Consider the following 20,944-nt stretch of genomic DNA (forward strand, 5'->3'; position numbering starts at 1 on the left):
CCGAGGGCGTGACAAAGCAGATGCTGGCGATACAAGTTCTGGTTTTCTCTAAGTGTGATTTTTACCCGTATCGTTTGCACCAGCTGCAGGGCATGTGTAAGTGCCGACTGATAGTGATTACTGTCACGGTATTATTTTTGTATTAAAACCTACACCTATGCGTGTCACTAGATAGCACCGAACAAGTAAGACGTTACTTGTTCGGTACAGTACGCATTAAGAACATCCTGATTTATGTATTTAGTGTACAAAAAAAAACAAAGTTATTTTTTTTTATTTTACTTACAAATTGCAGAAATATTTATTTTTATTTTTTTTCTCGGTTTGCAAACTGCCTTGATAACAGGTTTCTGGATAAGTGATCCCGTATCTGTACTACTAGTTCCATCATTTATTCTCTGAGATCATGACCCTCGGATGAAACAGCGCTGATCCCACCAAACATTTGGTATCCAAACACAGAGAATGGCAGCACACTCAGAAATCTGGCTTTACTAAGGATTAGTCCTTTTATTTCAATTGCAGGAAATGAGAGAATAATATATTTTGTTTCGTTATCACAGTCCCTTCATTGGATATATAATGTGCACAAACTAATGCTCTTTTTATACATCTTTTTTCACCACTCACAATGACTCCTAGGTGTCATGTGTTATTACATTATTACAGTCAAACAGCTGAGGGCACACAGCATGAACTCTTGCATTGCCAATCAGTCGTGTATAGTTCTTATTATTCTATAATAATTTAAATGTACATCTTTAGGGTATGTTATAATCAGATTAAACATATAAGAGAAATATTTCTCCCATAAAACTTAAGAACACATGATAGCAAAAACAGCAAATATTACTACATATTATCTAAATAACCTTTGTGCACAAACAAACATTTTCAACATTTAAAAAAAATGTATATATTGAAAACGAGCATATATCAACCATTTCTAGTTATATGTGAAAATATTTGCGTAACATGGGGCCATATTAGCCCCAATACTCGTACCTTGTTCCTGAAGATAAAAATTATTTTGCAATCTAAAATAATTATTTTCAAACACAAAGCATAATAACTATATAAAAAAATTCACAAAACGTGATGATACATTTTCTCCCGATAATACCTTTCTCATGGGGTATTGATGTGTACAGACTTTGTACATCAATGATACCACTTAAGTAAATCTAATTACTCAGTGTTCTTTAAACTTTAATAAGAAATCTTGCATAGGGACTTAGCGAACAATGGCCTGTAAGTAGTAGTCAGAAACCAAAGGCTGAAATAATGAATAATGTTTTGACACATTGTCCTGGAGGATCACATACATTTTTATGGACTTTTGGCAAAAGATACAAAGTGGGAGTTAATGGGTGATCATTGATTAGAGAATCCCTTGGTGATTTTGTATTTATTCCCTCCAATAAATCTTGCTCAATATAATCAGTGATTTTTTTTAAACATCAAATCATCAAATATATTGCGTATACATGAATAAGAGCCTACTGGTTATTAAACTTTATATTGAGCTGTAATGAAATGTTATGTTTTCTTTAGAGAGATTGTTGCCTTGGTTTCCCGTCTTATGCTCATCTTTGCTCCATTTCACCTATGTGATGCTGTAGCTGTAAGTATCTATCTATGTATCCAAGTCATATATGTAGTAGTCTGTAGTTCACTATTACTTCTAATAATTCACACCTGACATTATTTTCCAGGGCACATGTGCTGGAATATTACGAGGAACTGGAAAGCAAAAGATTGGTGCAATTACAAATGCTGTTGGGTATTATCTTTTCGGTTTACCCATAGGAATATCACTGATGTTTGCAGTGAAACTTGGAGTAATAGGTATGAACTCTAGTGGGGTAAGAATAAAATGTGTACATGGAAAAAGTGCAAATTAAGAGTTGCTGGAAATGAATAGGCAAATAAAAAAAAATCTGTAAATTTACCTTGCACCATGCGCTTGCTCTACTCCACACCTGGCCTAGCATCGGACTATCACTTTTTTTGGGTTTTTTTTTTGCAAGTGATATTTTTTTTTTTATAAATATCATGCTATGGTCCCGTCAATAAGGTCAACTTTTTTTTTTATTTAGTTCCGCCCGTTTTTTCACACTGAAGCAAAAAGCCTTTTATAAATGACCTTCAGTGTGACAACCAGAGCAAGCAAAGGTCAGGTTTGTTCAACTCAATGAGTAAAAGCGTAGTAAATATTTCTATATTATACATGTAATTAGGGCATGTTCACATTTGTTAACACAGTACTGATATCATCCTACAACAGAGATTGTTTTAATTTATGAAAGTGTATGGTCTCTTCACATGATCACAAGAAAATCGTACCGCCCAAGGTCCCGATTTAGGTGGGACAGACTTGATTCTATTGGACTGTCCTACTCGCTGTTCCTCTGCACAGCAGATCAGTGGTGAATGAGTGGCTGGCATGCAGCAATGCATGGCTGTAGTTAAGGGAGCACATCAACATGTCACAACCACGTCCACAAAAGATGATGTGGTGCTGTTTCCCGATTCCAAAACACTGAATGTTGGGAGGTATAATCATACTGTAACAATGGAAGATAAAAAATGTAATATTGTACCACAGTACTAACCGCATCAACAGAAGCCTCCACCTATCAGATCACCCCTCCCCACTAACACCCATACTGGATCTTCCCCTGTTCCCTCTGGGGAAACGGTGGTAGTCAGCATATCGATGCTGACTACCCCGACAAGACTCACCCCGACGTGACTATTCCGAAAGAGCTGGTTCCCGACCCTGCTCAATGATGACTCCTCTTCACCCCGACAGCAGCCAATGACGATGAAGCAAGAAGGCAGCTGCAGCTGATGACTTTATTGAGCATGCCAATGGCATTATCGCTGTTGTTAAGGGTTGAGGTAAGTATGCACCCATGTACAATGTATAATCCTTTCTAAAATACATTGTACATGGGTGCATACTTACCTCACCCCCTTAACAACAGCGATAATGACGTCGGCATGCTCAATGACGTCATCAGCTGCAGCCGCCTCCTTGCTTCATCGTCATTGGCTGCTGTCAGGGTGAAGAGAAGTCGTCATCGGGCAGAGTCGGGAACCAGCTCGTTCGGAATAGTCACGTCGGGGTGAGTCTTGTCGTTCTTCTCGGCATCGATATGCCGTACCACACCCTGGGGAAAAGTAGTAAGGTATAACATGCTTCTACCATGTATGTAATAGGGGATTTTACATCGCAGACATTCGCGAAACTACAATAGAAAAGCTTCTGTCCTGTCTCCAAAATTCTATCAGTATCTTCAAATACACCACTTTGTCCACACATTTCAAAAGTGGTACAATCTTCCTATTTTATCATACAATTCTAGCCCCAGAGACACCACTCTTAGAAATCGATGAACTAGCCTGGGAAGCTGATATAGGAACTCTTATAAGATGAGGAAGCAAAAATATCAACAAGAGTAACAAAAAGTTCAATTATCGTGACACTCCATTGTATGTACCCCCACACATCTGACCTGTGCTGAAGGCAATATGGGCATGTAGGTAGCTTTCTCCATATTTGGCGATCCTGCCTAAATATCACATCTTACTGGAGCGGTATACAGTTACTAATTTCCAATATCACAAGGTTATCCACATACCTTTTCAGATTTGCTTTTCTACAAAGCATGTCAATAAATCCACAGGTAAACTTATAATGCACATATGGGGCCTGAGTCATTAAGGAAAGTAAGGCAAAAAAAGGAGTAAATGTTCACTGGGACAAAACATGTTACAATGCAAAAGGTGCAAATTAGTTTATTACTTTGCACAAAAGTTAAATAATGAATTTTTTTCATCTAGCACATAAATGTGTGATAGCCTTATTTTTACATTGAAATTTAAAGTTGATCTAGGACATGCCCTACCCCAACTATAAATCTGTCCACACATTTTAAATTTGTCTCTCCCCTCCAATGCAACATGGTTTTGCCCAGGTGAAATGTTACTCCTTTTTTATGCTTTGCTCTCCTTAATGACTCAGGCCCATGATGTGCAGCAAAACACCAGATTGCTTGTAAATGGAGAAAGCTTCACTTTCTCACCAGGAGGTGATGATTGTATTGTGTTAATATCCAACATAATCAGCTTGCAAAACAACATAGTAAAGAAGCTCCATAAAATTTGGGATCCCTGCTATCACTCCACACCAAGGGCTGGTGCTGAGGTCTGCAGCTTCCCCACTGACCTGAGTTTGTGTATGCGCTGTGAAGTCCCCTCACTGTGCATGCTCCCTGAATCCACCTCACAGTGCATTCGCCGACTCCTTTTCTATTTACAGCTGGAACTTGGAACATAAGGGGCACAGCTGGTAGTGCAGGAACCTTATAAAGGAACATTAGAAATTATTAACTACATGGTTATCTCTTGACTCCTCATCCTCTTTCCCCCTTTCCCACCCCACAACATATCCCACAAACTTCCTGCCCTATCGCCTTACCTTATCTCTACTTTCTCTCTACAAAAACAAACCCCCTCACAACTCAACTTAAGAATGAATTAAATGAGTTGTCATTGAGAGATTTCATAAACATAAATACTACACAATCAACAAGCCAAAACTCACATTTTATCTTGGTTACCTTATACATCGATCAATGTACACCAAGCATGAAACAGTCATAATTTCAAGTCCTAAGTTTATCTACAACTGTCTAATCTTATTGAAAGACTTGTAACCATTTGTATTGTATTCAAATATGTTTTGTAAAATATTAAATAAATAGATTTAAAACAATAATGTTCCACTGAGCAAGAGACTGCATTATGTGGCTTCATCCTGCCACAGGTCCAGGGCATCCTGCTAGCCCATCTGAGCCTAAAAATGTTTTTGTTTCCAGCATAGGTTGGCAGGTGCCTTTTATCTTTCCAAGTCCCGAGAGAGCAGAGCAGGAACAGTGGTGTAAGAGCAGGGCCATGGAGGCACCGTTCATCCCATAATCTGCCCTATGTCAAAACAAACCCTATGGAGATAAAAACTTTATGCTTAAAGTACAAATCCACCCAACACTAAAAAAAATATTGTTTTGAATTGAGTTTGGTAAGAGAAAATTTATAATAAAAAAAACGCATGCTAACTTAGATTCCAAGCTCTTTTCGCCAGATCTTCCTGGCTTCCCAATGATTCTACTGATACCACACCACACTTCTCTCTCTACTCTTTGTCAATCTGAAAGTTCATGGGTGAAGAGCATAGATAACCGCTAACCTTGTTTAACACAAGTAAAGCAACAAAAGAAAAGTGCAATGTGGATGGACCTTTTGAGTGAGTGGCCCACTTCCCGGGGGCTTCATTTATTGGCTGTGAGCAGAGCGCTCTGGTAATATCACCACTACACTGCACGCACTCACAGCCTACTGATGAACTGGACCAAAGTATAATTTGAAAGACCGAAATGTAAACTGGCCTGAAATAACTAGGTTACTGGCCAGAAAAGATTCATGATCTGCTGTTTAGTGTTGACGGTATGTCCCTTGTATGACTGTTTCTCCAAAATGTAGTAACTATTGTTTTGAAATGGATGAATGTTTTTGAACAGCCTTAAAATCAGTAGTATATTTGCATGTAAAACAGAAGTTAGGATGCCATTCATAACGGGCTGTAAAGGGTTAGAATACAAATTATATACAAATAAACTTTAAACAGTATATTCAAGTCACTTATTTAATTCAGTATTCTTAAGTAATCAGAATGTTTACATCATATTTCCTTTTTGAAGGCCTTTGGTCTGGAATGATGTTCCCTGTGTTTTTGCAAGCCTCATTCTTCATGGTCTACGTTTTGCGTATGGACTGGAACAAAGCATGTCAAGAGGTATTTGTCATTTTTTGGAAATATATTGTTTTTTCATCTGAACTTTTCTGGTTTTGAATTGAAATGTCACCTGCACTATATATCCTTCATAGTTTACTTTTTAATGTCACATTTCAGAACAGCATTTTAAAGTTCTATTAATTTACAATATTAAAGAGTCCATAAAAAATAAACATGAATAATGTAAATAGTGTTATCAGTGCTTTAAGACATGGACAACGCAGAGCCGGAAACCAACATGAGTTCACTCCTAGAGTCAACCACCGCCAAGACAACGTTTTGATTGAGAAGACAGTCACCCGAAACAAACAAGAACTTCCTGTTGTGGGACTCATGGTACAACAATTTGAGATAGCAGGCCCAACACACTCAACAGAACAGTCCATGGGTTCCGGTAGTTTAGGACACTGTTCTGAAGTGGCTTGGCTCACCACATTTAAAGCACTTCAGATTAGCCACTTTTGTAACCCGCTCTCTGTCCGTAGCAGTTTTAGCATTGGGCCTTGTAGCAAGAATTGTCAAAACTGGCTTTTGACGTGGCGTCGGTTTTGACGTGAATGTATTTGCTGTAAAGCTCGAAACCACTCTACCACTGGGGTAAGCTCTTCATAACTTTGTGGGTCTGATTGCAGTACCCACCTTTGCAGACTGCGGACCAGCCCCAGAATGCAGTGATCTATCTCCAGAACTTCAATAATCCAAGTTATTTTTTAAGGTTGTGATTGATTTTTTTAGGAATTTCATGTGTAGGGTGCAAAATACCAAGTGAAAAAGTTGACATAAATGTAATAGCATATTATCAATTGGCACACCACACCACTACTGCGCAAGATTCCTTCTTCAGTTCATGGTGCTCTCTCTTGATATCAGGCTGAAAGGTACTGCATAGTGTGATTGTACTAATGCTGCTGCATGGATGTGCAGTTTACAAGTACCCCAGTGTCTATCTACAATGTATGTGATATGGATATCAGTTACTACATGGATGTGTATTACGTAGTGCACCCTTTGATATATATAAATACCTATGTTCCACAAGACTGTTTGCCAGTTACAAATGTGTGGACTCATCATCCTTACTCACATTCTGCTATCACCTAATACATGCATTTACCAATAGCTTCTGCCAATACCAACTAGGACTGATAAAAGCACCTTGATTATTATTACTGGTTATGCATTCAGATTATGATTCTGTCCTGACTCTCAATATTATTAATCTGACTACCTTATATGAACTGGCTTTTGTTGAATACCAGCTCTGTATGCATAGTCTTGAGATACATTGCACATACTATTGCTGTTTATGCTGCTACAATAAACAAAATGTATGCTTCTTTTGTCTATATGTGGTATTGTACATCTAAAAACCTACAGAAAAGTCTAATAGATATTTTATTTGGACCAGAGTCATAAATAGATATTTCAGTGCCCTGGGCAAGAGAGAACTCTGATGCCCCCTTCCTCCCAAACAGCTCCAACATTAAATTAATAGCATTCCCATTTAATTGACCAACATATTCCCCTACCAGTAGCAGCCCCAACAGTATATTAATAACATTTCTTTTTAATAAACAGGAATATCCCTCCTGATGCTAGCCCTTACATTACATTAATAACATTCCTATTTTATAAAATAGCCTATATCTCCACAAGCCCCAAAATCAAATCAATAGCTTACAAATTTCCCCCACATATAATAGAGACCATAATTGCTAATAAAGACAACACTGCCTGCTTGAATATATTATCGATTTATTTTTTATAGTTATATTTAATTACTTATTATGTTTTATAGTATTTATGCGTCATACCACAAAGAAAATACCCCTTTTTCTTTAACGCCCAGCCCTTTGAATCCCCCTTATCTTCAGTCCCCTATACCCCCATTTTCTCTCCAGCAATATCCCCCCCTTGTTCCTTCCAGCAACATATCCCTCCCCCATTTTCTACAGCCCCCTCTCTCCCGTTCTCAATGATGAAAAGCAATTCACTTTTCTCTTTCATCCAGTCTGGGGGACACTGCTTACCATGGGTTGTGGAGGGAGCTTGGGGAGTTGGCACCTAACTAGTTAACTTTTAGTACTGCCGACAGACCCCTCCCCTCTACAATCCCCCTGCCCAGCATATTTCAGCCCCACTGACGGAGGAACCGACCTGGGTGACCTCTCTGTCACAGTCGGTTTCCTCTTTAGCACAGATGGTTTTTCAACCTAATCAATTGCTATCTACTGTGGCTACTTCGGTGGCTAATAATACTAGCACTCAGTTGGGCCTCCCTGTTACCATAGGTTCTATTGGAACGTCTATACCAGGACCTTCCTCTTCTCATACAGACCAAGCCCCTGTTCCCACAGAACCGGCATGGTCTGCAGCATTTATAAAGGGTTTGGATAAACTAAACCAGTTACTTGAATCCCCAAACATTCCGCCTGCTAAAAGAAGGAGGCCTAGATCTGATAATACCCTTATGGTCCTTTCAGACTCTGAGGAGTTTTCAGAGGAAGAGGGGGAAATTAATTCTGATCCTGACCAGGTTCAACCTTTGGAACAGGAAGAAAGCTCTAAAAGCCAATTTATTAATGATTTGGTTTTAGCAGTGAGACAAGCGTTGTACCTCCCAGAACCGGAGGATACTACTCCTAGAGACAGAAGTCTATTTAAGAAGGCCAAAACAAAGGCTATCCGTTTTCCCCCTTCCGTAGAGCTTAAGGATATTGCAGAAGGAGCCTGGAAACAGCCTGATAAGAGGTTCTCTGTTCCCAAAAGGTTCTCTCCCCTGTATCCATTGCAGGAGGAAGATGTGGTTCGCTGGGAGAGTATTCCAAAAGTGGATATTCCAATAGCCCGATTGGCCAAGCACACTTTACTTCCAGCTCCAGGTTCTGCATCTCTGCTGGATGTCAATGACCGCAGAGTGGAATCCCAGCTAAAATCTATATTTGCGGCTGCGGGTTCTTCCTTTAGGCCCACATTTGCTTCAGCTTGGGTGGCTAGAGCCATGGAAGCATGAGCAGACCAGCTGGCAGAGGCCTTGCAGGACTCTGATTTACTTCCCCAGGCTTTGCATTTGAAGGAGGCATCGGGGTACCTTTATGAGGCGGCCCAGAACTCAGCGGCTGTATCCTCTTCTATTCAGACTGCATCTATTTCAGCAAGAAGAACGTTATGGCTGAAATACTGGGAAGGAGATGCGGAATCAAAAAAGTCAGTGGAAACCATTCCTTTTTCAGCAGCAGGTTTGTTCGGCCCGGAATTGGATACCCTGATCTCACAGGACGACCTGCTCATCAAATCCTCCACAGAGAATTGCTTACGTCATCACTTATCCCTCACCTTGGCGGTTCTCGAGGGCCATGGATTGCTAATAAATTTAAAGAAATCCCAGATGGTTCCGTGTCAACGCATGGTTTTCCTAGGGCTTATTATGGACACCAGCCAGCAAAGGGTGTTCCTACCTGTCGAGAAGATCAGTTCAATTCAGAGTATAACAACTCAGGTCTTGTCTTCTCCCAACCCCTCAATGCACTTGTGCATGCGGCTGCTGGGAAAGATGGTGGCCTCCTTCGAGACCATCCCCTTCGGTCGAGCCCATTCTCGTTGTTTTCAGTGGGATCTATTGACGAAATGGTCAGGATCCCACCTATGTTTGGATCTCCAGAGGATCTCTATCTCCAAGGGCGAGAGAATCGCTTCAGTGGTGGCTGATTCAGGATCACATGACAGTGGGCAGGTCCTTCGCTCCATGGCCATGGATCATAGCCACGACGGACGCCAGCCTGAAAGGTTGGAAGGCGGTAATTCTGCACCTCCGGCTCCAGGGACTTTGGTCGGTTCAGGAATCAGCCCTATCAATAAACGTGCTGGAGGTGAAGGCTATTCTTTTGGCCCTCCGGGGGGCCCAGTCCCTCCTTCAGGGCCACCCTGTCAGAGTTCAATCCGACAATGCCACGGCCGTGGCATATGTCAACAGGCAAGGAGGAACCAGGAGTGCAGCGGCAATGAATATTGCAGCTCAAATTTTAATTTGGGCAGAACAATTTGTTCCAGCAATATCGTCAGTTTTCATTCCAGGAATAAAGAATTGGGAGGCCGACTACCTAAGTCGACACCAGATGATGCCGGGGGAGTGGTCACTCCATCCGGAAGTTTTCCAGTCTCTGGTTCAGAGGTGGGGTCTTCCGGACATAGATCTCATGGCTTCCAGACACAGCAGAAAGGTTCACAGGTTTTGCGCAAGGGCAAGAGACCCCTTAGCGGTGGCAGTGGACGTTATGACTATGTCATGGGTGTTCAGGTTGGGATACCTGTTTCCTCCGATTCCCATGCTTCCTCGCGTACTCAGACGAGTAAGGCAGGGCGGTCTGCCATTAATTCTAATAGCTCCCTCATGGGCGCGCCAAGTCTGGTACGCGGACATAATCTCTATGGCGGAAGGACAAGGTTTTCGTCTTCCGTCTCGAGACGACCTTCTTCTGCAAGGTCCCTTCCATCACCAGAATTTACCTCAGCTCAGTTTAACGGCATGGCTGTTGAAGCCAGCCTCTGGAGTTCTAGAGGTTTTTCCTCCAGCGTAGTGAATAATATGATGCGAGCCAGAAAGCCAGTTTCAGCTCGCATCTATCACCGGATTTGGAGAGCCTACATCAGATGGTGCGAAAATAACACTTGTCACTCGTCCTCTTTTCGCCTCCCTCGCTTGTTGGCTTTCCTTCAGGATGGCCTGGAAGCAGGGCTTCGGTTAGGTTCCCTAAAAGTTCAGGTTTCGGCTCTGTCAGTATTTTTTCACCTGAAATTAGTGGATTTACCAGATATTAGGACATTCCTCCAGGGAGTTTTGCATATTCAGCCTCCCTATGTTCCGCCCACAGCACCATGGGATCTCAACCTGGTACTGGATATGCTTAAGGGGCCTCATTTTGAGTCATTACTTGTGGCAGATATGAAGTGGTTGAACTGGAAGGTCCTCTTCCTTTTGGCTATTGCATCTGCACATAGGGTTTCGGAATTAGGAGCTCTGTCTTGTCGGGAACCATATCTGGTTTTCCACGAGGACAGAGCCGTGTTAAGAACCCTCCTTTCCTTCGTTCCAAAAGTAGTTTCGGCTTTCCATCTGAACCAGGAAATTGTAGTTCCGGTCTTCTCATCTACTTCCCATTCGGATCAACAGTCTAGATGTGGTTAGGGTTCTCCGCATTTATGTCAAGAGAACTTCTCAGATTACACGTACTGATTCTCTGTTTGTTCTTTATGATGCTAGTCTCAAGACAGTCCATTGCAAGATGGATTACGGCAACCATTAAGCAAGCTTACATAAAGGCTAACCGTCCTGTGCCGGAGAGACTTACGGCCCATTTCACCAGATCGGTAGGGGCGTCGTGGGCAGCGAGAAATGGGGCTTCTGCAGACCAGCTTTGCAGGGCAGCCACCTGGTCCTCTGTCCACACCTTTACAAAATTTTACCAGTTTAATGTATTTGCATCTGCGGATGCAAATTTCGCTCGTAATGCTTTACGAGCGGGATTTTCAGAGTAGTCTCACCCTTAGGGGGCTGCTTTAGAACGTCCCCATGGTAAGCAGTGTCCCCCAGACTGGATGAAAGAGAAAAGAGGATTTATGTACTTACGTTAAATCCGTTTCTCTGATTCTGTCTGGGGGACACTGCGATCCCTCCCTTCTGCTTTTCTTCTGTGTGCTTTTGGTTGATTGGTCTTTTCTCCTTGGGGCTTTTTAATTAACTGACAGGAAGAGGAAGAGGCAGGGGGATTGTAGAGGGGAGGGGTCTGTCGGCAGTACTAAAAGTTAACTAGTTAGGTGCCAACTCCCCAAGCTCCCTCCACAACCCATGGTAAGCAGTGGCCCCCAGACGGAATCAGAGAAACGGATTTAACGTAAGTACATAAATCCTCTTTTCTCCTTGTCCGCTTCTTCTTTCTGCCTTCCTGTTTCCTCTCACCTCCTCTCCACTGACAGCGGTGTGACATCACAACACTGCAGGGAGCTGGGAGCCACGTGCCCTTTCATTTTTTGCAATCAGTTGCTGAAATGTGCTGCCCTGTGACAGCACCGCATTCATATGCACCTAGGATCTGGACTATCGGCACATAGTGGGCGGTGTTGCACCCCCAGGGAATTGCGCCCTAGGTGGTCGCACTGCCCTCCTTACGGCTCTGATTTGAGCAACAGGCCCAGTAGTATTTCATGTGTAGCTGATGTTAGCTTTTTTTCAATAGAACCTAAAACAGATAGATTAGTATTTTCACTTGATCCTTACTGTTATCTTGTCTCTTGTTATGATTGATACGTACCATAAACAGGGATAGCATAATAGTGGTCTTATTGACTAGATTCCTTAGGTACATGTAGGAACATTTTTTAATATATATATATATATATATATATATATATATATATATATATATATATATATATATACATATATATATATAAATATTGAGTGTTTATAGACAGCTTCTATTTATTTTCTAATGGTCCTTTTTAAATTATTGCTATTTAAATAAAGTGCTCAGTCCTGCTTGTGAATAGGACACTCTAGATGGACTTGTTGGGCCTGATTCATTAAGAAAAGTAAGGCAAAAAAATTATTACGTTTCCTCCTGGACAAAGCCATGTTACAATGCAAGGGGTGTAAATTAGTTTTTTATTTCCACATAAGTTGAATACTGTCTGTTTTTCATGTAGCACACAAATACTTCATAGCTTATTTGTACACTGAAGTTGATCTAGGACATGCCCTACCCCAAGCATAAATCTGCCATCACATTTTAAATTTACCTTCCCCTCAAATGAAACATGGTTTTGCCAAGGTGCAAAGTTACTTTTTTTTTTTTTGCTTTACTTTCCTTAATGAATGAGGCCACTTGTGTTTACTGTAAATTACATATATTTTAGTATATCAGACAGTTATAGCATATTTCAAAATAAAACCTAAACTATATTTATCTTTTAGGCTCAAGTTCGAGCAGGAGTGAAACCAATGAAAGAAGACCCTGAGCCCATTTCACAGTTGGAGACTTCCAGCACTGCATTTGGCATGGTTGCAAATGGCAAGTATTTCATGATGATAATATTTAATTTCCAAGTGTAGTTTTATGTAATATTTTTGTATTATCTATACAAAGAGAAAGAACTATAGTCCTTATTATGAGTCCTAAAAATATTACTATCTTTCCGTGTTCCTTCCTTGGTGCCTTCCTATGTGTTGGAACACAGGGGTCTAGGTCACATGGGCTGGTACAGAGCAGTGAGGACAGACTAGAGCCTATTTTCTTTCTCAAGTTCTTTAAGGTGAAGCAGAGGCTTTGGGAGTGCAAGAAATTAAGCTTCATTTATAATATCTCTTCTGTTATTTGTTGTGCCACATATATATTAATATCTCCATCCAAAGCACCAAGCCCCAAGCTGCTCACACGGCAGCTTTAACTAGGGATGAGCGGGCTCGGATATCTGAAATCCGAGCCCATCCGAACCTTGCCGATCCAAGCCGGATCCGAGACAGATCCGGGTATTCCCGCTAATTGCAAAACTGAAAGCGAGGCTCCGAGTTATAATCCCGTTGTCGGATCTCGCGATACTCGGATTCTATAAATTCCCTGCTGGCCGCCGCCATCTTCACTCAGGCATTGATCAGGGTAGAGGGAGGTTGTGTTAGGTGGTCCTCTGCCCTGCTATATTCTATGCTGTGCTGTGCTCAGTCCAGTGGTGCTGTGTCCTGTGCTCTGTCCTTCTGAGTTCAGTGGTGCTGCTGGGTCCTGTGCTGTGTCCTGTTCAGTCCAGTTGTGCTGTGTCCTGTGCTCTGTCCTTCTGAGTTCAGTGGTGCTGCTGGGTCCTGTGCTGTGTCCTGTTCAGTCCAGTGGTGCTGTGTCCTGTGCTCTGTCCTTCTGAGTTCAGTGGTGCTGCTGGGTCCTGTGCTGTGTCCTGTTCAGTCCAGTGGTGCTGTGTCCTGTGCTCTGTCCTTTTAAGGGCATAGTTATTTCCCCATTATTCCCAAGTTATAAAAAATTGTAAAAAAAGTTATAAAAAAAAAAAAAAAAAAATAATTATAAAAAAAATAAATAAAAAAAAAATATCCAAAACAATCCTGCAGTATAAGTCCATTGGTACTGCAATATTACAAAGTTCATTGATTCTGCAGTATAAGTCCAGTGGTACATTCCTGTGCCGCATATAATTTTTAAAGGCTTTGCCGAGTGTGTGTGGCTTAGGGGTACGCTCTCTTGTGCTACATATAATGGAAAACAAAAATTTGGAGGAAAAAGCTCAGTTTTCCCTAAAAGACCCGCTGGCGGGGATGCTGATAACATCTGGTCCGGACTGAAGGACCTGCCAATCATTGCAGACATGTCTACTGTTGCTGCATTGGATGCTGTCACAATAGAAAAAATGGTGGAGGATTATTTTGCTGACACCATCCAAATAGACATGTCAGACAGTCCATATTGTTATTGGCAGGAAAAAAAGGCAGTTTGGAAGCCCCTGTACAAACTGGCTCTATTTTACCTGAGTTGTCCCCCCTCCAGTGTGTACTCGGAAAGAGTTTTTAGTGCAGCGGGGAACCTGGTCAGTGAGCGGCGAAGGAGGTTGCTTCCTCAGAACGTTGAAAAAATGATGTTCATAAAAATGAATTATCAATTCCTCAATCAAGTACAGCACTGCCCTCCAGATAGTACAGAGGGACCTGTGGTTGTGGAGTCCAGCGGGGACGAATAGATAATGTGTGAGGAGGAGGAAGTACACACTGTAGGGGGAGAGGAATCAGAGGTTGAGGATGAGGACGACATCTTGCCTCAGTAGAGCCTGTTTTGGACTAAAAACAATATTGTGAGGTGTGAGGTGTTCAGAATAGACTGGGAATTAGTGGAAATGATTGTTATTGAATGTTATTGAGGTTAATAATAGCGTAGGAGTGAAAATAAACCCAAAAACTTGATTTTAACACTTTTTATGTTTTTTTCAAAATAAATCCGAATCCAAAACCTTTAAATCCGAACCAAAACCTTTCGTCAGGTGTTTTGCGAAACAAATCCAAACCCAAAACCTCAAGGAAATCCGAATCCAAAACACAAAACACGAGACACCAAAAGTGGCCGGTGCACATCCCTAGCTTTAACCTTATCTAGTTTCTTCATCACCACCCGAAATTTACAAAACCAGCCTGCACACCTTAAAATCTACTCCTTAAATTCCCAGTCTCTTTCTCTCATAGCTTGAAACCTTGCAACTTAATAGTAAGTAAGCACTATTTAGGGTGACAAAAAAAAAAAAAAAACGTTCAGGAACTGGTTCAAATGTGAAATTTGAAAAATTGTCTCCATGAACAGAAGGGAGATATACAAAATTAGGGTGTGCAGCATTATATTTGCCATCTGGAATAAACTGCAACTGCATAAGTTAATTTAGCAAATTACCCCCACAGAGTTTTATCCTTTGCACATGCCCTAATTCTATACGAAGAGATCAAACCTAAGTTACATGTTTGGTCAAATTATATAAGATGGACTTTATTTGTAAAATCTGTAGCATAACAGAACATAATCTCTGCAAACACAGGGCAATCCTGTCACAGTTGCACATACCTGGATGGACAAATTGGACAGATATGGCTGTTTGGCACTACAGCTGAGTAACCGGTACACGTAGATGTTAGGCTAATCGTAGTGTCTCCTAAATTGGTTGACACTGCAAAGTGTTATGTGATGTGGTACCAACCAATGACTTCACATCACATTATCAGTAGATGGATGGATCTGCAATACACATAAAAACCTTCATTTAATACATATCAATACATTTTATGACAATTGTTAGTATACATACATGTACAGGACACAAAATAATGGCAGGTCATTTTATTTAAACTGCAGGGCAGACTCTTGTGCCTCCCAGCAATGTCTTAGCAAGAGGACACCCCTGCTGCTGTTTATTATAGAGGGGTATATTTACTAAACTGCAGATTTGAAAAAGTGGACATGTTGCCTGTAGCAACCAATCAGATTCTAGTTAGCATTTATTTAGCACATTCTACAAACTGACAGCTAGAATTTGATTGGTTGCTATAGGCAACACCTCCACTTTTTCAAACCCGCAGTTTAGTAAATATACCCCAGAGACTCTCTTGCATTTTAACAGGCATTTTAACAGACTAAATAAATTGTGTGGGAGACCAAATGTAAACCTGCCTGACAAAATAGAGACCACTTAAGAAAAATATATTTCATGCCCTTTGTGTATTTTATATAAAAACTTTTCCATTGAATTTCTGTTCAAGAAAAGAAGATAGAATAGAACCAGAATATATCAATAATGGAATTCTCTGTTCTGTATTGCAGGTGATATGCAGTCCTTTGACAACGAGTATTCTATTGTGGACCAAGGCATTACTGGGGCTGTCATTTTGCCAGATGCTATTTTTAATGAGAATCATACAGAGCATCTGGTTTTAGAAGAAGATTCACCATCAGAAGCTTCCAATATAGTAGGCGAAGTCCTCTCCCTAAAACAGCTTATTCTGCGTCGCGGGCTGGTGCTGTGCATAGCTGTGTTAGTGCTGTTGACTGGGGTCGTAGTTAAAATTTTGATTGGCAATGGATAAAAATGCTCAACTGACTAGAGACCCATTTAAACCCATGTGCAGACTCTACAGTGGAGTCCATACAAAGCAGCGGCTAAAGGTGCCATCAGACCATTGTAACTGAGAGAACAGTTGATACTAATATAATTGGCAATTCTATCAGGCTATGAATAGTTGGAAATTGTTCTCAGTGAAAAATGATTCTTCAGAACAGTCCCTGAAACTACCTATGTACCTTGTCATATGTGTTCTTTGTGGATATTTTTATATTTAAATTTAATAGACCCCCTCACTTAACCTATCCCAATGGATTGAATCCGCTACTCATCAGGATGGCCACTGTCTTGATCTTGTTTTCTCTAGACTATGCTCAGTTTCTAATTTCCTTAACACTTCCTTTCCCACTCTCGGATCATCACCTTATTATTTACTCGCTCACTCCCAGTTCTTTACCCTACCTGCTGTCAAACTCTTTCAAGCCTCCTCATACCCGCAGGAATATTAACTCTATTGATTTTAAACAGTTTTCCACCTCTCCCCAACACCTTCTCTCCCCTGATATGGCAGTTCCTCATTTTCACCAAACCCTAGCATCTGCCCTTGATCAAGTGACTCCAGCGATTCTTCATACTCCGTGTAGACTTCGTTGTCAACCGTGGCACACTAAAGTAACACGAAATCTACAAAAACTTTCTCGTAAAGCTGAACGTCATTGGCGTAAATCTTATACGTCTAATGATTTCAGCGCATATACTGCTATCTACCACTCCAATCGAAGTGCTCTGGACACTGCTAAACAAGCACACTTCCAATCTCTCATCTATGCTCAGGCTTCTAACCCCAAACACCTTTTTAACAGATTTAAATCTCTTCTCAATCCTCCCAACCCAAACCCTCCGACTACCATCAGTGCCCAGGATCTTACTTCCTATTTCAAGGACAAGATTGATAAAATCAGACTTCAAATGGTATCATCTCCCTCGACTAGCAATCAGCACAATTCCTTCCCAGCATCCTCTAACACCCTCTCTTCATTTGATCCCACCAATGAAGAGGAAGTTTCTACTCTCTTCTTATCTTCCTACTCTACCTCCTGTCCTCTTGATCCCATACCCTCACAAATTGGTAGGTCTCTGTCTCATGTGCTCATTCCACCTCTAACTAAAATCTGTAATCTCTCTCTCTACTGGTATCTTTCCATCACTATTCAAGCACGCAGTGATTACACCTATTCCCAAAAAATAAAATTCTGACCCAAACTCTCTCTCAAATTACCGCCCCATCTCTCAGCTCCCATGCCCCTCCAAACTTCTCGAGCGAATTGCCTACACTCGCCTCACACGTTTCCTTTCTGCAAACAATCTATTGGATCCTCTTCAATCAGGCTTTCGCTCTCAACACTCCACAGAGCTAAAAATAAAGGTGATTACTCTCTTCTAATTCTTCTGGATCTCTCCTCTGCATTTGACACTGTTGACCACTCTCTCCTCATACAGACGCTACAATCCCTACGTCTTCAAGACACTGTCCTATCCTGGTTCTCGTCCTATCTATCTAATTGCTCTTTCAGTGTTAATTTCTCTGGAACATCTCCACTTCGCTTCCTTTATCAGTTAGAGTACCACAAGGCTCAGTCCTAGGTCCTCTGCTATTCTCTATCTACACCACTTTTCTAGGAAAACTAATAAGCTTTTTTGAATGCCACATGCATAGTATGAGGACACATATGCATGCCACATGGATTTATTCAGTTACCTATTAAAGTATAAATAGGTTCTTTATTTGCAAGATAGAGACTGTGAGTCTACTACATTTAATTACTGAAGAAATGGTTATGCAGAAGTCATGCAACAAGGAATATGGTGCTATAATTAACATACTCAACTACAGTTGCCAGGGACTTTCAACATTCATAGACGGCACAATGTCAGGAGGTGTGCTAGTAACTTTCTTCATTAATTGTGCACATTGTAAGCTTTACATTGGTTCTGTTTGTGAAAACTGTGTGAAAAATGCACTTATAGAAAGCTGTGGAGGGTAACAGCTTGCCTGAGTATAGTCCTTTATTTATTTTATTCCTAGTTATTGTGATGTCAAAGAGAGAGCTCAGTGCATTCACAGTCTATGGGGGAGTTTCCAATTGGTGTGAGGTGTCTCCGGAACATCCACAGAGACACCTCACACCGATGTTACAGCTGGAATCTACTTATTTTTATGTACGAGTTCAAATGGGCAGAGATTCCTACCGTAATTGCCGTGCAATGTGCTCAGCGCAATGTCCGCGTGCCACATCTCCATCAATTGAATCTCTCCCAATGTGACAGGTTAAGCTGGTTACATACTACACTGTTTTCGTCCAATAATCGGCTCAAACAGCCAACATACGACTGCTCGTTCAAAAGTCGGGTCAGTGTGTACAGTGACACGATGGTCGAAAGTCTGCCCAAATGGATGATTATCGTCTCATTTGGTTGGTCGTACCGTTTAATATTTTTGTTCCAATCTCGTTTCCGCTGTGTAGTGTGTATAAACTTCCGACCGATCCACAACAGTGAGTACGAAATTACAGCCATTGCTCACGACAACATGGCTGTAAAAAGTCGCTAAAGGGACATCCGCTCTTCCCTTTATCGTCCTAAACAAGGCTAATGTGTATGCAGTCCATGGACCAAGCGATCGGACCATCGGTCGCATGTAAAATTGCTCGGCATAAAAAGTTGGTCGCAATTTCTGTAGTGTGTACCCAGCTTAAGTCCATGATTGCATACTATTGTTCTATCACCAGCTTGACTAGCCATACATAAGCTAAACTGGGCTGTGTAAATACTTCTGCTGCTCCAATTATATAATGTGTACACAACCCTAAGGTGACTCTATTGTTATACTGGGGACTTCATTATCTGGTACTTCTCTGCAAATGTGATGTGTAGTCTCATTGTGGTACCAACAACCACTTGCAAGGGCTTTTTTAAATACCATGTTGCCTACCCACAGGTGTTACAAATTTATGTATACATATTTTTTATAAATTACCTTTTGTACCTCACCATCAAGGTTATATAATTTTGTAGTAACTGTATTAATCGGTCTCCTGTTACCTTAATACTAGAGACAGAAGAATGACCTCAAATAAATTGGGATGTTAAGGTTGCTTGTTAAAAAGTCTAAAACATTTATTATTGTCTTTATTTTATATTCAAATTGTACTGTAGTTGTTTGTGTGTTTGTTTATATGTGGGAGGGGGGTTGGTTATGTAATGAAGAAAACATATTCTATTAGATATATTTAACCCTGGTAGTTTTCCAGAAATACATAATTTTACTTGCAATTAAGTTTAAAGTGAACATGTACCCCCTCATATCACTCTGCAATGCTTTCTTTAAAACATAAATGTGAAATTGTCCAGTTTACTCTTCTATCCTTTAGTGAAGCTACACAGAGAGACCCTGATTCATTAAGGAATGTACATTACGTATTATGCCTAAAATCTCGCTTGGGATGCCAAGAACCTAACTATACACCTTTGAACATAGCAACATCCAAATTATCCTCAAGCGCAAAGGACCCTTATTATAGCCTGAGGAACATGGAGGGAATAAACATATGTGCATAGTCAGTACAGTAAGGGCATGCCAAGCGCACGCAGCAGCGTTCGATTCAAGCTTTAGGCAAATCAAAAGTATGTGGGTTTTTTTTGTTGTATCACTTGCTCCAGCTACAGGTCGGATGTTAAGTGCAGAGTGATTGTGATGATGGTCGTCTATGCATGCTAGAACATGTGTTTGCTATCAGGATCAGTTGTAAAAATGCATTTTATTTACAACAGACATTAACAACACCATGATAAAAGTATTAGAACGAAAACAATTTGTCAATAAATATTAACAGACGGCAATCATTGAATACTTAAAAAATTTTCAGTGCGTTCATTTGGATTTTATATTCCACATATGTATTGAATGTATCCCGCAGGCAGTGTATTGTTTGTTAGACCAGAACGTACCTAGACCCATATTGAACAAGAGACGTATCTTCAGATCCCCTCCTTATTGCATACGGAAATGCATGTGCCTGATATACATGCATGAAATTTACATTTATTTTGCGTGCCTTAATGAATCGGGCCCAGAGTGGCTAACTTTCTTTTTAAACTTTTAGAATTGTGATAAATCTGCCTTCCTCATGCACATAGATTTCATCAAAAAGAGAAGGGAGGGATATACTACATACTAAAATTAAATAAATGGAAAGCTCTAGTCTCTCCTCCATCCTGAGCCCTTTCCCCATACTAATATCATCATCACCATTTATTTATATAGCGCCACTACTTCCGCAGCGCTGTACAGAGAACTCACTCACATCAGGCCCTGCCCCATTGGGGCTTACAGTCTAAATTTCCTAACACACACACAAAGACAGACAGACAGATTAGGGTCAATTTGTTGGCAGCCAATTAACCTACCAATATGTTTTTGGAGTGTGGGAGGAAACC

At 40.9% G+C, this 20,944-nt stretch overlaps 1 protein-coding gene across 1 annotated transcript in view; it reads left to right on the plus strand.

Moving 5' to 3' along the window:
• LOC142138398 (multidrug and toxin extrusion protein 2-like) overlaps positions 1–20,228 on the plus strand; it is a 95,724-nt gene extending 75,496 nt beyond the window's left edge. Inside the window, exons 13-17 of the mRNA XM_075195047.1 lie at positions 1,555–1,624; positions 1,716–1,848; positions 5,766–5,860; positions 12,831–12,927; positions 16,210–20,228. Of these exons, the coding sequence (XP_075051148.1) occupies positions 1,555–1,624; positions 1,716–1,848; positions 5,766–5,860; positions 12,831–12,927; positions 16,210–16,472 (658 nt within the window). The 3' untranslated portion in view covers positions 16,473–20,228. The remainder of the gene's footprint in view (positions 1–1,554; positions 1,625–1,715; positions 1,849–5,765; positions 5,861–12,830; positions 12,928–16,209) is intronic.
• Positions 20,229–20,944: the final 716 nt, after the last annotated feature.

Source organism: Mixophyes fleayi, chromosome 2 (assembly GCF_038048845.1).
Source record: "Mixophyes fleayi isolate aMixFle1 chromosome 2, aMixFle1.hap1, whole genome shotgun sequence".
NCBI lineage: Eukaryota > Metazoa > Chordata > Amphibia > Anura > Limnodynastidae > Mixophyes > Mixophyes fleayi.